This window comes from Neomonachus schauinslandi, chromosome 10 (genome assembly GCF_002201575.2).
Source record: "Neomonachus schauinslandi chromosome 10, ASM220157v2, whole genome shotgun sequence".
Taxonomy (NCBI): Eukaryota; Metazoa; Chordata; class Mammalia; order Carnivora; family Phocidae; genus Neomonachus; species Neomonachus schauinslandi.
In genome coordinates, this window is record NC_058412.1 from 106,866,228 (window position 1) to 106,884,860 (window position 18,633).

General features: G+C 41.7%; 1 protein-coding gene across 1 annotated transcript; it reads left to right on the top strand.

Annotated features, from left to right (window-relative positions):
- Nucleotide 1: 1 nt before the first annotated feature.
- TRMT6 (tRNA methyltransferase 6 non-catalytic subunit) lies at nucleotides 2–12,499 on the top strand. Its single transcript, XM_021689072.1, has 11 exons — nucleotides 2–277; nucleotides 4,343–4,470; nucleotides 5,676–5,785; nucleotides 6,333–6,424; nucleotides 6,553–6,636; nucleotides 6,896–7,020; nucleotides 7,755–8,113; nucleotides 8,499–8,584; nucleotides 9,404–9,506; nucleotides 9,610–9,696; nucleotides 11,035–12,499. Exons 1-11 carry the CDS (start codon nucleotides 150–152, stop codon nucleotides 11,224–11,226), a joined length of 1,494 nt encoding a protein of 497 aa, XP_021544747.1. The 5' UTR covers nucleotides 2–149; the 3' UTR covers nucleotides 11,227–12,499.
- Nucleotides 12,500–18,633: the final 6,134 nt, after the last annotated feature.

Genomic DNA, 18,633 nt, shown 5'->3' on the forward strand with positions numbered 1-18,633 from the left:
CTCGCAGCACGTGGGGGCGGTGCCGGTCGGAGGGTTCTGCGTCCCCTCGGCTTGTGGCAGTGAAGCTGGCCGCGGCGAAAGCGGAGCACGAGGGGCGGGGTGCGGGGGGCAGGAGAGACGCTGCAGAGCGGGGAGACCGGCTGAGCTTCATGGAGGGCTCAGGAGAGTTGCCGGGCCCACAGCCACCGCATCTTGGGGACCACCGCATCCGCGACGGCGACTTCGTGGTGCTGAAACGGGAAGATGTGTTTAAAGCAGTGCAAGTCCAGCGGAGAAAGTAAGTCAGGTTGTTGGCCTTAGGTGTCTCCGTCCCCATTTTCTCGTTACCCCTTCCCCCCAGAGCCCCTCCCACCAGGGTCCCGTTCTTGATTCTGTGGATCCCCAATCTCCTCTTTCGTTATTTCCTTTTGGTCTTCCTACAGAGGCCTTTCCCCCCAACGTCCCATTCTCGGCCCTCGGGGTCTCACCTGTCACTCCTGTCTTCCTGCAGAGTGCTCCTTCCATGGTTTCAAACCTGACTTTCTGCCTTCAACATCCCTCTCGATCTTTCCACAGGGTCCCATTTCCATTCTTGCCCCTCGGATGCTCAGATACCCTCCCCCCCTCCGCACGCTTACCTTTCCTTCTGTCCTGCGGTTCTTCTAGGTCCGTGATATGTTCTACTCCTGTTATCTCACAGAACCCATCAATCATCCTCTGATATTCTTGCCTCTCAGGGTCCTCCCCTCCCCTGCCTTTTCCCCATAGACCATCCTTTCTCCCTATTCCCTCAGCAGGATCAATCCCACAAAAAATGAAACCTCTCCGATCTTTTCTGTCCCTCGGGCTCTTCTCTCTATCCAAACTGGAATAACTTTACGCGTAATAACGTTGGAGAGCAACTTCTCATAGCACGTAGGATCACTCTAGGGTTCCCTCACTTTACAGGAAGGGATGCCAGGTCTAGGAAAGTTAAATTCCCCAAAAACAGTTTGCTCAGGGTCTCAAAACTTGAAATTAGGCTTGATTTGTGAACCTGCTGATTAGTTACAACTCTATTTTAATAGTAGAGAAGTGGGAATTTTTGGTAGCTTCTTGGCAGGGGTGGTGAGGTTGTTAAACCCCAAAAGCTCATTAATGCTGAAAAAGAATTGAGATGTTTCAGTTAATTATCTGAAAAATACAACCAAGCTTTCTTTTGAGTTAGGTTATTATAGTACTTTTGACAATGAAATAAGTTGAGTTCAGTGTCAGGAGAACAGCTTTCTGCAGACCATAGGCTAGGAAGTGGTAGATTTGGAGTTTTAAGTGCGCACATGAGATGAATTATTTTACTCCTGTGTGAATCAAACTGTTGACTGGTATTTAAAGTGAAACAGGTGTGGGGCACCACGGTGGCCCAGTCCCTTAAGTGTCTGCTTTCGGCTCAGGTCATGATCTTGGGGTCCTGGGATTGAACCTCGCGTCATGCTCCCTGCTTAGTGGAAAGTCTGCTTGTCCCTCTCTCTCTGCCCCTGCTCTCTCTTTCTCTCTCTCTCTCTCAAATAAATAAATAAAATCTTAAAAAAAAAGTGAAACAGGTGTCATTAGAAAATAGGTTAACAGTCCCCAAAGCACCTTGCTGGTGACAACCAAGTTTTATTGCACAAGAATCAATTTAGTAAAGGCAAGGAAATACAGGGTTGGGGGGTGGGTGTTCCCTTTAGTCCAGAAATATATCTGCATCATTTTCTCTTCTAATCAGAAATTCTGGTTAGAAATATGGGTCAGCCTTCAAGTATATAATTGTTGGAAAGAGCCAATACTAGTTATTTAAACTTTTTAATTGAAGTATAGCAGTGCAGCAAAGTCCTTGTAAGTTTGATGAATGATACCAAAGTTTACACAGCTTTATAATGACCATACAGGTGAAATTTTGGTTTTTCTTTCTCATACTTTTAAGTTGCTTAATTTTAAAGGGTTTTGTTTTGTTTTGTTTTGTTTATTTATTTGGCAGAGAGATAGAGAGTACAAGTAGGCAGAGTGAGAAGCAGGCTCTCTGCTGAGCAGGGAGCCCGATGCGGGACTCTATCCCAGGACCCTGGTATCATGACCTGACCCGAAGGCAGACGCTTAACCGACTGAGCCACCCAGGCACCCCTAAGTTACTTAATTTTAAAATGTGGTTGTTTGAGTGTGATTGTTAATGTGCTCTTTTAGACAAGAGCTTTTTCATTACCAACAAGGCAGATAGTAACATCTTCATTTCTAAAAAGTAGTCTGTAAGCACGCTAGACATATTTATTTGGAAATACTTTCCACTACTTTTCTTGGTAGAAGCCAGTGCATTAATTTCCATTTTATTTAGTAAATGACCTTCTGAACTCATCTACATTCCAGGGCAGACTCTCACTTCACTCTTCTTTGGGTCTGTACACATCTGGTTGGGCAGAAGCAATATGACTCATTGAGAAGGAGACTCTGCAAATCCCACTCCTTCTCAGTGAAGACATGGCACCACATTCTTCTGACTGGGCCCCACTTTCCTGACTGGGGCTGTGACCTCTTGTCATGCATCAGTTTGAGCGACCCACCCTTCTTTGCATATCGGACCAGCTGCCAGATGGTAAACCCAACCCGGCTCAGACTCAGTGTTTCATTAGCACAAGGGTGTTCAAGGGATGAGAGTATGGGGTGCACATCTGGGCTAAACTGAGTTTCAACTGGATTGACTGAATTTATGTCAGCAAATATTTTGAGAGTCTATTATGTTCTGTTATGTTATAGAAACTGGGCACCTAGCAAAGAATAAAAATTGACCCTATCTGGATCACTTAGGATCTCACGGGAGTTCACTCAGATGATTCAGTGAGGAGATTTAATGAAGATGTGACACATACACATACAGTGGTGTGGCAAGGTTTAGAGAACCAACAGAGAATGGTGATGCACCCAGGGTCTAGCAGTAGTGGGAAACTTTTGGCGAGGGAGTCTGGGTGATGTGGTCTATGCATTTGTCGTAGACTCCTGGGGCACAGAGAAAGGAAAAGAAGGTATGGGTGGGGCACAAACAAAATTAACCAGTACGTGTCTTCCAGGATTCGGAGTTCTGTGGACATGGGCCATGTCGTAAAACTAGGCGGGGCTTCCTGAGATCCACTGGTCTCTTCTGGAGCAGACTGTGTGATATAATGGAAGGAACCAGGCTTTGGGGTCAGGCTGACCTCGATTTTAATCCCAGCTTCCACTTTTTAACTGAATCTTGGACAAAATACTTTTTCCCTAAGCCTCAGGTTGCTTTTCTGGAAGGAGCTGTGTCCTAGGATTACTGTGAGAATTAAATAAAATATTAAACACTGGCACATACTGCCTAGCCACTGGTCAATACTCAGGGGATATTAGTTTTCTTTTTTTGGAAAAAAAAAATTTTTTTTGTTTTGTTTTTGTGGGATTTTCATTTTAAATGATAATAAGATAAAAATCCAGGTAATGGGGAAAGCTGATCCTCAGTAGAGCACTGTCAGTGTTAAGCACCATTTCCAAATGTATAGATTGTCAATAATGTTTATCTGTAAATATAATTTGCCTTTACTAGATAATTTTGTTTGTTTGTTTATTAAGTAGGTTCCACACCCAGTGTGAGGCTTGAACTCACGACCCTGAGATCAAGAGTCTCATTCTCTACTGACTGAGCCAGCTAGGCAACTCTGTTTTTACTAGATAATTTTGAAAGAAAATAGCCAGTTAGACCAGGTAATTTGTTAAATCCCTGTCATCTCAATGATAGTTCAATTTTGAGAGTTTCTAGTTAGAGTTGCAAGGGGTGGGGGCATCTGGGTGGCTCAGTTGGTTAAGCAACTGCCTTCGGCTCAGTTCATGATCCTGGAGTCCCAGCATCGGGCTCCCTGCTCAGCAGGGAGTCTGCTTCTCCCTCTGACCCTCCCCCCTCTCATGCTCTCTCTTTCTCATTCTCTCTCAAATAAATAAATAAAATCTTTAAAAAAAAAAAAAAAAAAGTTGCAAGGGGTATGACAATGTGTGTCCAGTGGGCTGGCAGTCTTGGTGACTCTTTATGCTATACAGGAAATCCACAAAGCTGTGAGTCTGGACATCCTGTCACTGCAAATTGGAGTCAGACCAGGGCCTCAGAAGAGGAAGGTCTTCTGTCCTTTTTCTCCTTTCAAATTCAGTGTTTTTGTAGGTTCTTACTAATTTTATGTCTCTGCCCCAACCCAGTTCTCTCTGGTTCCTTTGTCAGTTTATGTTCAGAGATCATGCTGCTGATCATTCTTTATGGAGACCAGTTTTGAAATAAACTTGATTGAGCCTATCTTTTCTATACTGAATGCAAATGAGATTCAGCTAATTGCATTTTCTTCCCTAGAAAAGTAACTTTTGAAAAACAGTGGTTCTATCTGGATAACGTCATTGGCCATAGTTATGGGACCACATTTGAAGTGACCAATGGAGGAAGTCTTCAGCCTAAGAAGAAGAAGGAAGAGCCTACTTCAGGTGCACTACTTTGGGTATATGAAATAGGTGCTCTTGAGCTGGCTAGTCTGAAACCTGTCAATCCCAATTCTAAAATGCTAACCCAGGCTATCCCCAAGGAAATTTAAACCTATAATCTAAGAACTGTAGCTTGGTAGAATGAAGCAAGGTCTGCCTTTGGCTTTGGAATTCTGGCTCCAGCCCATGATTAACTGGCTTTCTGACTTTTGGGCCAAGTTTTTAATCCTAGAAGAATCCTTGCTACTTCAGTGTAAGAGCAGGTAGAGTCCTTTCAGTGCCCCGAAGTTAGATAACACCTGCAGGCAGTTATTAGCATGTCAGGTAGAGTTAAGAGTCTGGCTTCAAATTTAACTGACTAGGTTTAAGTTCCAGTTTCGTCACTTGCCTTGTAACCTTAGGCAGGTTACTTGGTTTCTCTAGGTCTTGTGTCTGCATCTGTAAAATGGAGCCATAAATACATGTAATGCCTAGGCTGTAGCCAGTGTTCAGTCACATAACACATAGGAAGTTCTTAACAGTGCCTTACCTGTAGCAAAGGCCCCATAATTTTAGTTGTTATTGTTAATTAAAATTAAATATTTCAATATTTGTTTAAATAAATGTACGTAAAATATTTTCTTAATAAAATAAAAATAGTTCGTTTTTAAAATCAAGTAACTAAAATACTATTGAAGTTTTGGTTCAAACCAGTTAATTAAATACTTTTAAACTAACCTCCATAGTTTTATTGAGCACCAAATATGTGCCAGGCATGATTAGGCACTGTCTAAATCATCTCATAAAGTGTACCAAGCAGTGGGGAACACCAAGAATAAGTAGACAGGCAGACAACACACTTGCAGATGGTGATGTGTGCTGTGAAGATGGTAAAGCAGGGAGGTGTACTGGAGACTGATTGGGTGAGACGTGGCTGAGACAATGAGCTCAGCCCAGAGGGATGGGAAGGACCTAGAGCTCTGTCATGAAGGCACTCCCAAGTGGAGGGAGCAGCGGGTGCCAAAGCCCTGTAGTGAGCCTGGGCTTGGTGTGTCTAAGGAATAGAAGGGTATTGTGGCTGAAGCAGTGGGGTTAAGAAATGAGGTCAGAAAAGGTCGTCAGGGGCCAGAGCATATACAGGATGGGCTGGATGTGGACATGAACTTAGAAGAAGAAAGATTTTACGTAACTTCAGATCATAAATGTCATTAAGCAATTTCCTTCCTTAGAGACCAAAGAAGCAGGCACTGATAATCGAAATATAATTGATGATGGGAAATCTCAGAAACTTACTCAAGATGACATAAAAGCTTTAAAGGACAAAGGCATTAAAGGAGAGGTAATATTCGAAGGATGTTGTGTTTTGCTTTTGTTTGGTATTGAGGAAATTGCTTGGATTTTAAAGCAGGATTTACTTAAGGTGAAATGTAAAAATACTGTTTTTCTCTTAGAAGTAGCTTGACATGTACATGCCATTCAGTAGATCAAAGATTTCATTTCTTATATGCAGGAATGTAAGTGAGTGAATTACTGATATTATTAGCAAAAGAGAATTTAATAGCTTAGTGCATATCAGAGCTTAACTTGGTTCATTTTCAGTAATGTTTTCAGCCAGTGTCTTCAGGAAGGACAGTTTCCTTTACATCCTTTCTCCCTTTATTATGTAGCTCTGAGTTTTTTTACCCTGTTTTAAGTGCAGTTAAAGGTACTTGTGTTTTAATACAAGTTCTAGATAGAGTAAAAAATGCAGTTTATTCATTTGGACTTCTGTGGAAAAGGGACTGGAAAATCAGACCTTTGGATACATTCCAGGGTAAGAAACCTTTGAAGTTATCATTTCAGTGGAAATAAAGTTTCAGGAAATCTGCTTGCTCCTTTTCTTATAGGAAATAGTTCAGCAGCTAATTGAAAATAGTACAACATTCCGGGACAAGACAGAATTTGCTCAAGATAAATATATAAAAAAGAAGAAAAAGAAGTAAGTGGATTTTGTTCAAAAAGGATGAAAGCATTAAATCTTTAAGGATTTATAAAATGTGTATTATTAAAAATAAAATACTTTTCAGCCAGTTTTTAAAAACAGATGTCCTCTTTTTTCTTCCCCAGGTATGAAGCCATCGTTACTGTTGTGAAGCCATCCACCCGCATTCTTTCAATTATGTATTATGCAAGAGAACCTGGAAAAATTAAGTACGCTTTGTTTCCTTTCAAAAGTATAATTGGGGGAAAATATATCTTTAAGAAAAGTCATGATTTTAAGTAAAATGAAAAACTTGCTCACCTGCATAAAGTGTCCTCCTACCTCATGAATTGTAAGTTCTTTTTACTGTTGCCTCCAAAGCAGTCTATAATCTTACCAACATAATTTTTACGAAATAAAACTTTAAAAAATGATTAAAATAGCTGGCCCTGCTTAGCTAAAATAAACGAATCATTCTTTTTTCCTTAGCCACATGAGATATGATACACTAGCCCAGATGTTGACGTTGGGAAATGTCCGTGCTGGCAATAAAATGATCGTAATGGAAACCTGTGCAGGCTTGGTGCTGGGTGCAATGATGGAACGGATGGGAGGTAAGATTTAGCATTTTTAGGTTCATTAAAGCACTACCCTGACGTGAGTGGAAGGGCCTGAAAACTCAAGTGCACAGAAAGGCTGAATTACTGCAAGATTCACAAAATGGCTTGGGTAGGCCCGCACCACCCCAGTCCCTAGGACCTTCCTGCAGAGTCCACATCTCCCAGCCAGTGCTGTGTCGGTGCCCCTGGATGGCAATTGCCCTTGCCCCAACTTCAGTATCAGTGGGGATGTTTAAGAAGCCTTTGGCTGGCTTGGACCTCCAGGACAGTGATTTCAGTAAATTCTTGAATAGCTGGTTCTCATTTTATTGGCCTGAGTTGAGGGGATTGGATGAGAAGACTACGAGGGGTATATTTTGTCCTGGAGGAACACAACACAGCCTGGTTTGCCTACCCTCTCTCTAATCCTGTGGCGGATAAGAGCTTCTGACTGCCCTGATTGAGGATTGGACTGGGGGAAAGCTGAGAGCCAATTACCAATCATGTGACACCCAAATTTGCACGATCACAGGGTTTTACCATAGTGTCACGTGGAGGTTCATGTGTTTTGGAATTATATTTCCTTCATTGGGAATATTGAGTGGCTGAACAGACCACCCAGGGAGCTGCATCATCCTGCAGCCCCTGAAGAGTGGAGCCTTCAGTCTTCATACTGTGGAGGACCCTGAGGGTTTGCTGAGTCTAGAATCACCTCCATCGAGCAGCTGTTAATTTTTTAATCTCTTCAGGTTTTGGTTCCATTATTCAGCTGTACCCTGGAGGTGGACCTGTTCGGGCAGCAACAGCATGTTTTGGATTTCCCAAATCTTTCCTCAGTGGTCTTTATGATTTCCCACTCAACAAAGTGGACAGTCTCCTAAATGGAACATTTTCTGCGGAGATGTTATCTTCAGAGCCTAAAGACAGTGCTTCAGTTGAAGAAAGTAATGGCACCCTGGAGGAAAAACAGACTTCGGAACAGGAGAATGAAGACAGCGTGGCAGAAGCCCAAGAGAGCCATCATCCACCAGAACAGGAAACAATGGAAATCGTCTCTCAAGATCCAGAATATAAGGAGCCTAAAGAGAGAGGAAGCAAAAAGGATTACGTAAGTGTTAAGAGTCCCCCTAACCTTCATAATATTCCCCTCAGGGTTTGAGTTAACTTCATCGAAGCACTGAGATTTGGTTTGGCTTTGGAACATCAGTGCCCAAGATAATAAATACCAAAATAGATGGAGAAAATGTGTGTGTGGGTGTACGCACGTGTGTGATGTATTCTTTGGGATGGAGCTTCAGGATCCAGAAGCATTGTATAGGTAGCTTACTGATTGTTCTATAACAAACGGGTTTGTGTGTTTTCAACTTCCTCATGAATGACCTTCTGTTGCTCTAGTCCAAGTTGATAAATACTGTGGAAATGTTCTGACCAGCATATCCATGAACCTGACTGAACGACCTCAGTACATTAGTTTCTTCTTTTTCTTCTTGAAGATTCAGGAAAAGCAGAGGAGACAAGAAGAGCAAAGGAAAAGACATTTAGAGGCTGCTGCTCTGCTGAGTGAAAGAAACTCAGATGGGTGCGTTGATGAAGGAATGCAGATATCTGGGTGCTCATGGGCTGTGCTTCAAACAGATTAGAATTCTCTGTCTGTGTGTCTGCTTTGATTATAGTGGGAGCAGAGATGGTGATTCTATCTTGGGTTTTTAAAGAAAGAAGGCTGCATCTGGTGGAGGTGGGAAATTGATTGTGCTGGTTTCAGAGTTTTAGAATAAATTTGAAATGTCTCCAGTGACAGTGTATCAGATGAGTCTGTGTGGTCCTGCTACATGCAGGTGGTAGGGCATTCAAATTGATGTGATGCTGGCTAATGGTAAAGGCTAAGGAAAACCTGACAGGAGATGTAGATTCTGGTAACTGGAAAGCCAGAATTACAGTGTTGGATTTATTTCCAATTTTTTTTTAATCAAGAATGTCATTAAATGCTACTTAGAGTTGCCAAGCACCAAGAGAGCTTTTAATTCATTTTGTGTTTCTTAGAAAGTAATATCTCATGATTTTATGGTTTTTTGGGAATTTGTAGAATGTTGTCTTTAAAGCTCTTCCTCGTGTGAGTCATGGCAAATGAATAGATGATCATTTTTTTTAAGATTTTATTTATTTATTAGATTACAAGCAGGGGGAGTGGCAGAGGGAGAGGAGAAGCAGACTCCCTGCAGAGCAGGGAGCCCAAAGTGGGAATTAGTCCCAGGATCGGAGGATCATGACCTGAGCCAAAGGCAGACGCTGAAGCAGCTGAGCCAACCAAGCGCCCCAGTAGATGATCATTTTAAGTGCATTTTAAAATTTATGCTCTGCTTTGCTGAGTAGAGAATTTGTCTTAACGTTTTCCTTGTAGTTTAATTGTAGCTAGTCGTTTCCATCCCACTCCACTCCTGCTGTCTTTGCTGGACTTCGTGGCCCCTTCAAGGCCGTTTGTGGTCTACTGTCAGTATAAAGAGGTAATGCTGGAATGGAAGGGCCGGGAGTTCTTGCATCTGCGTGTTAATACTCAAATCGCAGCCCTCAAAGGCATTCTTAACTAAATTCTGTTTATACCTTTAGCCTCTGTTGGAATGCTACACAAAACTGCGGGAAAGAGGAGGGGTCATCAACCTCAGGCTGTCTGAAACCTGGCTCAGGAATTACCAGGTACGTGTTCTTCCAGTCGTTTCCAGGGAGCTGCTCTCCCTAGTCACTGGCTCTCTGCAGTAGTGCCAGAAGTTGTTAAATAGATGCCCCTATTTCCGTCTACAGGGATGAAAGAATCTGCCTGTAACTCAAAAGTGCCCTGGCTTTTCCTGGACCCTTTTCCTCCTTTCACGTCAGGGTCTATTACTCTGTAATTCCAGTCCAGAGACACTTAAAATGCAAACAGTTGTGGTTCATGTTTCTCCAAGGCCTCGAGATCATTGTGGAGGGAATAACTGCTAATAGCAAAATCCCTAGGCCGACAAGAAAGTGACTCTCCCCTCTCTGCTGGGATGTCTTTGCAGCAGGTTTTCAGGATTTACTGGTGGGCCCCATGTCAGTTCAGGTCCTGTGAATTAGAAGTGAAAGGGATTTATGGGGGAAGATGCCTCTGAAAGATGAGGGAGAGAGGGAGCAGGATCAGATGGGAAAGCCCTCAGATGGTGGTGGAGGTGTGATTTCTGCAAAAGAAGGGAGAGAAAGGAAGATGGGGAGGAAGAGCCTGCAGCGAGGCCTTCAGAATGTCTCAGCCAGGATGATGGGAAACCCCAGAGCAAAGATTGCCTGTTAAAGGAGCCCTGTATTGGGCAGAAATGTTGCGGTCCTGGGTACCCATGCTCAGTAATCGACTTGGAGCAGCCCATGGCCTCCCTGGGTGTGAATGCTGCAGAGGATCCCAAAGGAGCCTCAGCTACAGGCTTTCTGCTGCCTGAACTCCTCACAGCCAGTTCCCTCTTGAAGGGAGATCTGAGGCAGCACCTCCCTGTCCGCCACAGGCCCTCCCCTGCTGCTTGGACCTCGTACTACTTTAATCCAGGATACTCAAAGCCCTGAATGGACCCTGCCCTTCATGGCAGTCATCTTCTTGAGCTATGGTAACAGCAGAGAAGAGATTGTGTCACAGTTAACAAGGTATCAGGGAAGGGAAGCTCTGGATATATGTCTAGTAGCTACTTCTCCGTGGACCCAAGCTCCATTGTTGGCCATGAAGCTTCCTGGAGCCAATAGGAAGGAAGCTATGCGTAGGCCCAGAGTACTACACAGACATTGGCTCGTTTGCCACCAGGAACTTGCCTCAGGTTTGAGAGCAGCAGCTTCAGTTTTATTTTTCACAAAATCATTTAAACCATTCTACACTTTTATCTACACTATCACATGAAGGAAGGAGCTTTTTAGGAATTGGTCCGATTAAATCTTCAAGAGAATCTCTGTCATTTAAATTCTCATTTCTGGCATGTGTATTGTTATCATGTGCTTTATCTGCTTAGGAAAACATGAATGTCTTTTTGTCTTGATTAGGTTTTGCCAGATCGAAGTCATCCCAAACTACTGATGAGCGGAGGTGGGGGGTACCTTCTCTCAGGCTTCACTGTTGCCATGGATAACCTTAAAGCAGACCCCAGTCTCAAATCCAACGCAGGCACTTTAGAATCACACACGACTGAAGAACCAGCAGCTAAAAAACGGAAATGCCCAGAGTCTGACTCTTAACCTTTCAAAAATTGCTCTGATTTTTGTCCTCAGGCGTTACACAGTTTAGTAATTAAACTTTAAATGCCATTACTAATTGTTTTCTCATCTAAAAGTAAGTCTGTACACTTGTTCCTGGGAAGGACGAGTCAGCCTTTTGTCCACCTCTGGCACGGATATATTTGGTCTCTCAGAACATCGAGCCAAAATACCCAAGCCTGGGTGTATGCAGTGGACTGGTATATATGGCCAATTCTGTTTATTTCACAAAAATCCTTTAAGTACTTTTAGTACTCTGTGAAAATATCTTGAGAATTTAGACATCCTGAAAATATATTTATACAAGACTTTGTTTATATGTTAAGCTAAGTGGAATAACGCAACTTACCTAAAACTTGGGTACGGAAAGAAAGAATTTGTGGAAGAAATTTCTTGTGTTCATTCCACTCTCTTCAACCTAAGCAATATGGATGTGTGAGGGTATGAGATTTACAGTACCAAAAATATCCTCCTTGTTCCCTCTAGTCTAATAAACTTTGTTAAAACACTAGATTTTTTTATTTCAATAGTTGACAACTTAGGAAAGTTCTGAGTATTTATTGTACTGCTTTTTTGGTCAATTCACAAAGGTGTAGTAGGGTACTTTTTTGCGTTAATTTGCCCGTCTCCTCATTCTTTGTTGCAGGTGTGAAGTGACTAGAATTTTTGTGTTCTATTAAATTAAAGGAAACAGCAAAGGTTTTTTTTTCCCCTACCCAGAGACTTATGGAGATAAACACACATACAGGTTTATGGTTGTTGGTATATACACACATATATATATTTATATATACGTATGGAAACAAAGAGAATGCACTATTTATATGATCTATGACAAAGTTTAGTGCAGGGCTTAGACCAGTTCTCATTGCATTAGTGTCACTCCTTGTCAAATGTATTTTAAAGTGCCTTTTTTGGTGATTATTAATGCTGTTTGTTGAGCTCTGGCATGATTAGGTGGTTAGCCTTCCTAAGCTCTGAAAACATATAATCAAATTTGGTCATCTACTGCAGCCAAGGAAAGTATTTAGAGTAAGCCATGGCTCTTGTCTTGCTCAGTAAACATGCTCATAGTGTGTATTGTTCACATCGTTATAGCGTAGATGCTGATCATCCAGCAGGGAGCATCTCAGAAAAAAAGAAATTACATTTTCCTAATAGCATGTACTATCCTGATAATGATCAGTGTGATTACCAACAAGTACAGTTTTGATTCCTTTTTCTTAAAACAGTTGCTTTTAAAGAATAAAAGTGTTTCCTATTATTTGTCTGATTTACATTAATGATGGGGTCAGTGACGCCACATTCACTGGCTTTCAGCTGATTGCGACACGTGATCTGTATAAGGCAATGGGCCCAAATTGACACCTCACTGGACATGTCCTTGCAAACAGTCGTCACCCACATACAACCAGTCACGTTTTGTCAAGGAGAACTGCACAGACTGGATTCAGTAGTGGCTCGTCTCCACTGGTTGCTATTGTTTGAATACTCTCCTCCTTGGGATTCATCCAGTTTTCAAGGCCCACCTCATTTCATTCATTCTGGAAGTCTGCACTACCAAAGCATCGTGTGCCCATGTAGCCGACCCTGGACTTGACTTGTGACCTCATCTCATGTACCAGCAGCAGAAGTTAACCTTAACCTGTGCTATTTTTCCTCTTGCATATAATTTACTTCATCTTTAAGGGCTGATGTTTAATTCAATAACTTGAGAACTTAGTGTGTGCCAGAATTCCCTGGAGGGCTTATTAAGCCCAGATTGTTTAACACCTCAAAGTTTCTGATTCAGTGGGTCTGGGGTGAGACAGAAGATTTGCATTTCTAGGAAGTTTCCAGGTGATACTGCTGGCCCAGGGACCACTGCTTGAGAAACACTCCTGTGTGTGCACCCACATCAAGAGCGCAGCAAAATACATGATGCTTTTGTCTTGTTTGTAAAGTGGACAATTCTATGACTTCTGGACATCTAGCCACCAGGAGAGTTATGTGAAGTAACACTTTAATGAGTAGTAATCAAAAAGACAAAAGTCATTTTGTGATGTCCACCGTATTTCTTCACTGGATTAGGGTACTTGGAAATACACCGTGGTGCCAATTAGATGATTTTTTAGCTTAGAGGCACACTAAAATTGTGTGAAGCATATCCCCCCGCTCCAGCTTTACTGAATTATAATTGACATGTAACATTGTGTAAATTGGAGCACCTGGGTGGCTCAGTTGGTTGAGCATCTGACTCTTGGTTTTGGCTCAGGTCCTGAGATCGAGCCCTACGTCAGGCTCTGTGCTCAGCTGGGAGTCTGCTTGAGATTCTCTCCTTCTCCCTCTGCCCCTGTCCCCACCCCCGCTCATGTGTGCTCTCTCTCTCTCTCCCTCTCTAAAATAAATCTTAAAAATATATATATTGTGTAAGTTTAAGGCATATAACTTATTTGATACACTTAAATATTGCAAAGTGATTACCACCATAGCCTTAGCTAACACCTCCATCCCATCACATAATTACCATTTGTTTGTGCTGAGAATGTTTAAGATCTGTACTAGCAACTTTCAGTATATAATGCACTATTGTTAACTATAGTCACTATGCTGTATATTAGATCTCCAGAACTTACTCATCTTATAACTGGAAGTTTATACCCTTTGATCAAATCTCCTCAGTAGCCCCCCACCCCCCACCCCCAGCCTCTGGCAACCACCATTTTACTCTATTTTTACGAGTTTGGTTTTTTAGATTCCACATTCAAGTAACATATATTATTTGTCTTTCTCTGTCTGGCTTATTTCACATAGCACAATGCCCTCAAGGTATCCAAGTTGTCACAAATGGCAGGATTTCCTTCTCATGGCTGAATAATGTTCCATTGTGTATAGATACCACATCTTTATCCATTCATTCATTGACAATTAGGTTGTTTCCCTATCTTGCCGATTGTGAATAATGCTACAGTGAACATGGGCGTACAGATACCTCTTCGAGATACTGATTTTGTTTCCTTCAGATATATATCCATATACAAAAGGTCTATATGCTTACACTCCCTTCTTGTGTTTTATGATTTTGATTGCACAATTTATTTTTTCATACTGTGTATCCATTAACAAATTATTGTATTTACAGTTATTTTTAATCTTTTTGTCTTTTAACTTTTGTACTGGAATTGTAAGTGATTAACCCACCACCATTACAATATTCTGAATTTATATATCAGTGAGTTTTATACTGTTTTCAATTAGCTGATTAGTAGCTTCCATTTTAGCTTAATGAACTCCCTTTAACATTTCAAGTCAAGCTAGTCTAGTGGTGATGAACTTCAGCTTTTTGTCTGGAAAACTCTCCATTTCTGAAGGACAACTTAGAGTATTCTTTTTTTAATTTATTATTATTATTATTTATTAACATATAATATTTGTTTCCAGGGTACAGGTCTGTAATTCATCAGTCTTACACAATTCACAGCACTCACCCTAGCACATACCCTCCCCAGTGTCCATCACCCAGCCACCCCATCCCTCCCACCCCCTCCACTCCAGCAGCCCTGTTTGTTTCCTGAGATTAAGAGTCTCTTATGGGGGTGCCTGGGTGGCTCAGTTGGTTAAGCGACAGCCTTCGGCTCAGGTCATGATCCTGGAGTCCCTGGATCGAGTCCCGCATCGGGCTCCCTGCTCGGCAGGGAGTCTGCTTCTCCCTCTGACCCTCCCCACTCTCATGTGCTCTCTCTCATTCTCTCTCTCTCAAATAAATAAATAAAATCTTTAAAAGAAAAAAAGTCTCTTATGGTTTGTCTCCCTCTCTGGTTTCATCTTGTTTCATTTTCCCCTCCCTTCCCCTATGATCATCTGTCTTGTTTCTCAAATTCCATGTATCAGTGAGTTCATATGATAATTGTCTTTCTCTGATTGACTTACTTCGTTTAGCATAATACCCAACATAGAGTATTCTTGAGTAGAGTATTCTTGATTAGCAGTTTTTTTGGCTTTTTTCAGCACTTTGAATATATCATCCCATTTCCTTCTGACAAGGAGAATTTCTGCTAAAAAATTCACTAGTAGTCTTATAGGGGTTCCTTTGTAGGTAACAAGTTGCTTTTCTCTGGCTCCTTTTAAGAGTCTCCTTATCCTTAATTTTTAACAATTTAATTATAATGTGTCTCGGTGTAGCTTCATCTTATTTGGTACTCTTTGGGTTTCTTGGATCTGGATGTCTGTTTCTTTCTCCAGGTTAAGGAAGTTTTTAGCCATTATTTCTTTAAATAACTTTTCTGCCACTTTTTCTTTCCTTCTGGGACCCAGATAATGCATATGTTTGTCCACTTAATGGTCTCATAAGTCCCTTCATCTTCACTCTTTTTCGTTTTTTAAATGTTTTGCACCTCTGATTGGATGAATTCCACTGCCCAGTCTTTGAGTTCATTGATCCTTTCTTCTCTTTGATCTATCTGCTGTTAAACCCCTATATTGAATATTTTAGTTCACTTATTGTATTATTTAGCTCTATGATTTCTTTGTGGTACTTACTTATATTTTCTGTCTTTTGAAATTCTCACTTTGTTCATGACCTGACCATGGTGAGCATTTTTATGACCATCATTTTGAATTCTCTGTAAGATAAATCACTTATCTCTCTTTCTTTAAGATCTGTTTCTGGACATTTGTTCTTTTGTTTGGAACACATTCCTCTGTTTCTTTATTTTTTCTTTACTCTCTATGTTGGTGCTTACATATTAGATATGACAGCAATCTCTTCCAATCTTGACAAATTGGTCTTGTGTAGGAGATAAGCCTCGCCAGTCAGCTCAGTTTGAGCTCCTGTTTGTCAAACCTTTGTGATTGTTGGGGCGCTTGGGTGGCTCAGTTGGTTAAGCATCCAACTCTTGATTTCAGCTCAGGTCATTATCTCAGGGTTGTAAGATAGAGCCTTGCATCGGGCTCTGCACTGGGCATGGAGCCTACTTAAGATTCTCTCTCTCCCTCTGCCCCTCCCCCCCCCAAGAAAAAACCTTTGCGATCATCTAAACCACCATCTTTGTTCTTAGTGATCCCAGTAATTGAGGGTGTGCCAAGACCTGCAAATACCCCAAAGGGGAGAATTATTGTCAGCACCTAGAAGCAGGCTGATTAGCAGCCAGGTGGTGTATCTAATATCTTTATTTGAAATATATTGTTGCCTCTAGGCTAGTGTTAATTTTTGTAATAGATTACAGGTTTTTCTTGAACTTAAGTAGCACAGGTCAAATGGCAAGAAATGTGAGTCCCTGAATAGCTACTGAAAGAGTAACTGATAAGCTATTAACTACTCCCATCAACATTTACTAGACACCCTCTGCTTTTTGATCCTTTATGGAGAAGAATCAAATCTTTGAAGTATAGGAAATTAATATGTACTCTCTTCCCACCTCCCATTCTCCCCTCCTCCCTTTTTTTTTTTTTTTTTTTGGCCTCTTACATTTTTCCATTAAAAACCCGGGGTTTAATTTTTTGTGGCAGAGACCATGTGGCCCTAAAAGCCAAAAATATGGGGGGGAGGGTGGGGGGATGGGTTAGCCCGGTGATGGGTATTAAGGAGGGCACGTATTGCATGGAGCACTGGGTGTTGTATGCAAACAGTGAATCATGGAACACTACATCAGAAACTAATGATGTAATGTATGATGACTAACATAATAATAAAAAAAAGCCTAAAATATGTGCTAGGTGGCCGACTAAGAGATGTGCTGACGGTGGATGTAAGTGAAGTGAGAGGGAGTGTGTGGTGAAGAGAGCAGGAGAGCAGCACTTTGGAGCAACCACATCAGGGAGCCGGTTTGGAGCAAGCCGCGACAAAAGATGTAAAGTGAAATCCAGAGCTTCAAGGTCCTCTAGACCTCCGGGCAGAATTTGACATGGGCGACCCCTTTCCTTGCAACAGCTTTCTCACCTGGCTTCTAGGACACAACTCGTTTGGTTTCCCCCCTCCCTTTCTGGCTATTCTTCCTCCATCTCTGTTTCTGGTTCCTCTTCATCTCTGAAATGAATGTTCAGAACCCTGTTGACATGCCCCAGGGCTTAGCAGTTGCACAGTTGCCCTTTTTTGTCTACACACTGCTAGGTGTAGGGTGGTGGAAGGATTTGGGGTCTGAGCGAAGAAAAAGATATGACCATGAGGTGGCAGTAGCACCCACATGCTTTACTGAGTGGTGGCCCTGCTCCGACAGGTTAACAAGGGAGGGGGTGTTTTTCACTGCAGGAATCTGTCTAGAAGCCACACCATGGGGTTACTTCTCAGAAGAAGAGGAGGGCAGGGAACCCCCAGAGAATGGGGAATTAAAGAGGGCCCTTTCGTGTTTAGGTGGAGTCTCTGGGTCTGATAGCTCTGAAGGACAGGAGTCTTAGAACTTAAAAGGCTTGGCATCTGATAACCACTAGGCCCTTTCGATCAATGGTCAGCAGATGCCGAGTATATGCTGAAGGTATGAAAAGCAGATGGACCCTAAATGTCTAAAAGTTTGCTTATTTGGGCTCTATTTAAAAGAAGATGTGAATGTAAGACCTAAAACCATAAAACTCCTAAACACACACACACACACACACACACAAACACACACACACGGTAAGCTCCTTAACATCAAGCTTGGTCACGATTTTTTGGATTTGACACCAAAAGCAAATGAAATAAAAGCAAAAATCAACAAGTGGAACTACATCAAACTACAAAGCTTCTGCACAGGGGCGCCTGGGTGGCTCAGTCAGTTAAGCGTCTGCCTTCAGCTCAGGTCATGATCCTGGGGTACTGGGATCAAGCCCTGCTTGGGGAGTCTGCTTCTCCCTCTCTCTGCCTTTCCCCCCTCTCGTGCTCTCTCTCTCAAATAAATAAAATCTTTGAAAAAAAAATTTAGTTCTAGATATTTTATTCTTTTTGATGAAATTGTAAATGGGATTTTTTTCTGAATTTTTCTTTCTGATAGTTCATTGTTAGTGTATAGAAACACAACAGATTTTTGTATACTGATTTTGTATCCTGTAACTTTACTGAATTCATTTATTATAATGGGTTTTTCCTGGTGGAGTTTTTAAGGTTTTCTGTATGTAAAATCATGTCATCTGCAAATCCTGACAGTTTTACTTCTTTCTTTCCAATTTGGATGCCAATCCAATTTGGATTCCAATTCTTTTCTTACCTAATTGCTGTGCCTAGGACTTCCAATGCTATGTTGAATAAAAGTGGCAAGAGTGGGCATCCTTATTTTATTCCTGATCTTAGAGGAAAAGCTTTTAGTTTTTCACCATTAAGTGGGATGTTAGCTATGGGCTTGTCATATATGGTTTTTATTACATTGAGGTAATACCTATACCTATATACCTATACCTACTTTGTTGACAGCTTTTATCATAAATAAATGTTAAATTTTG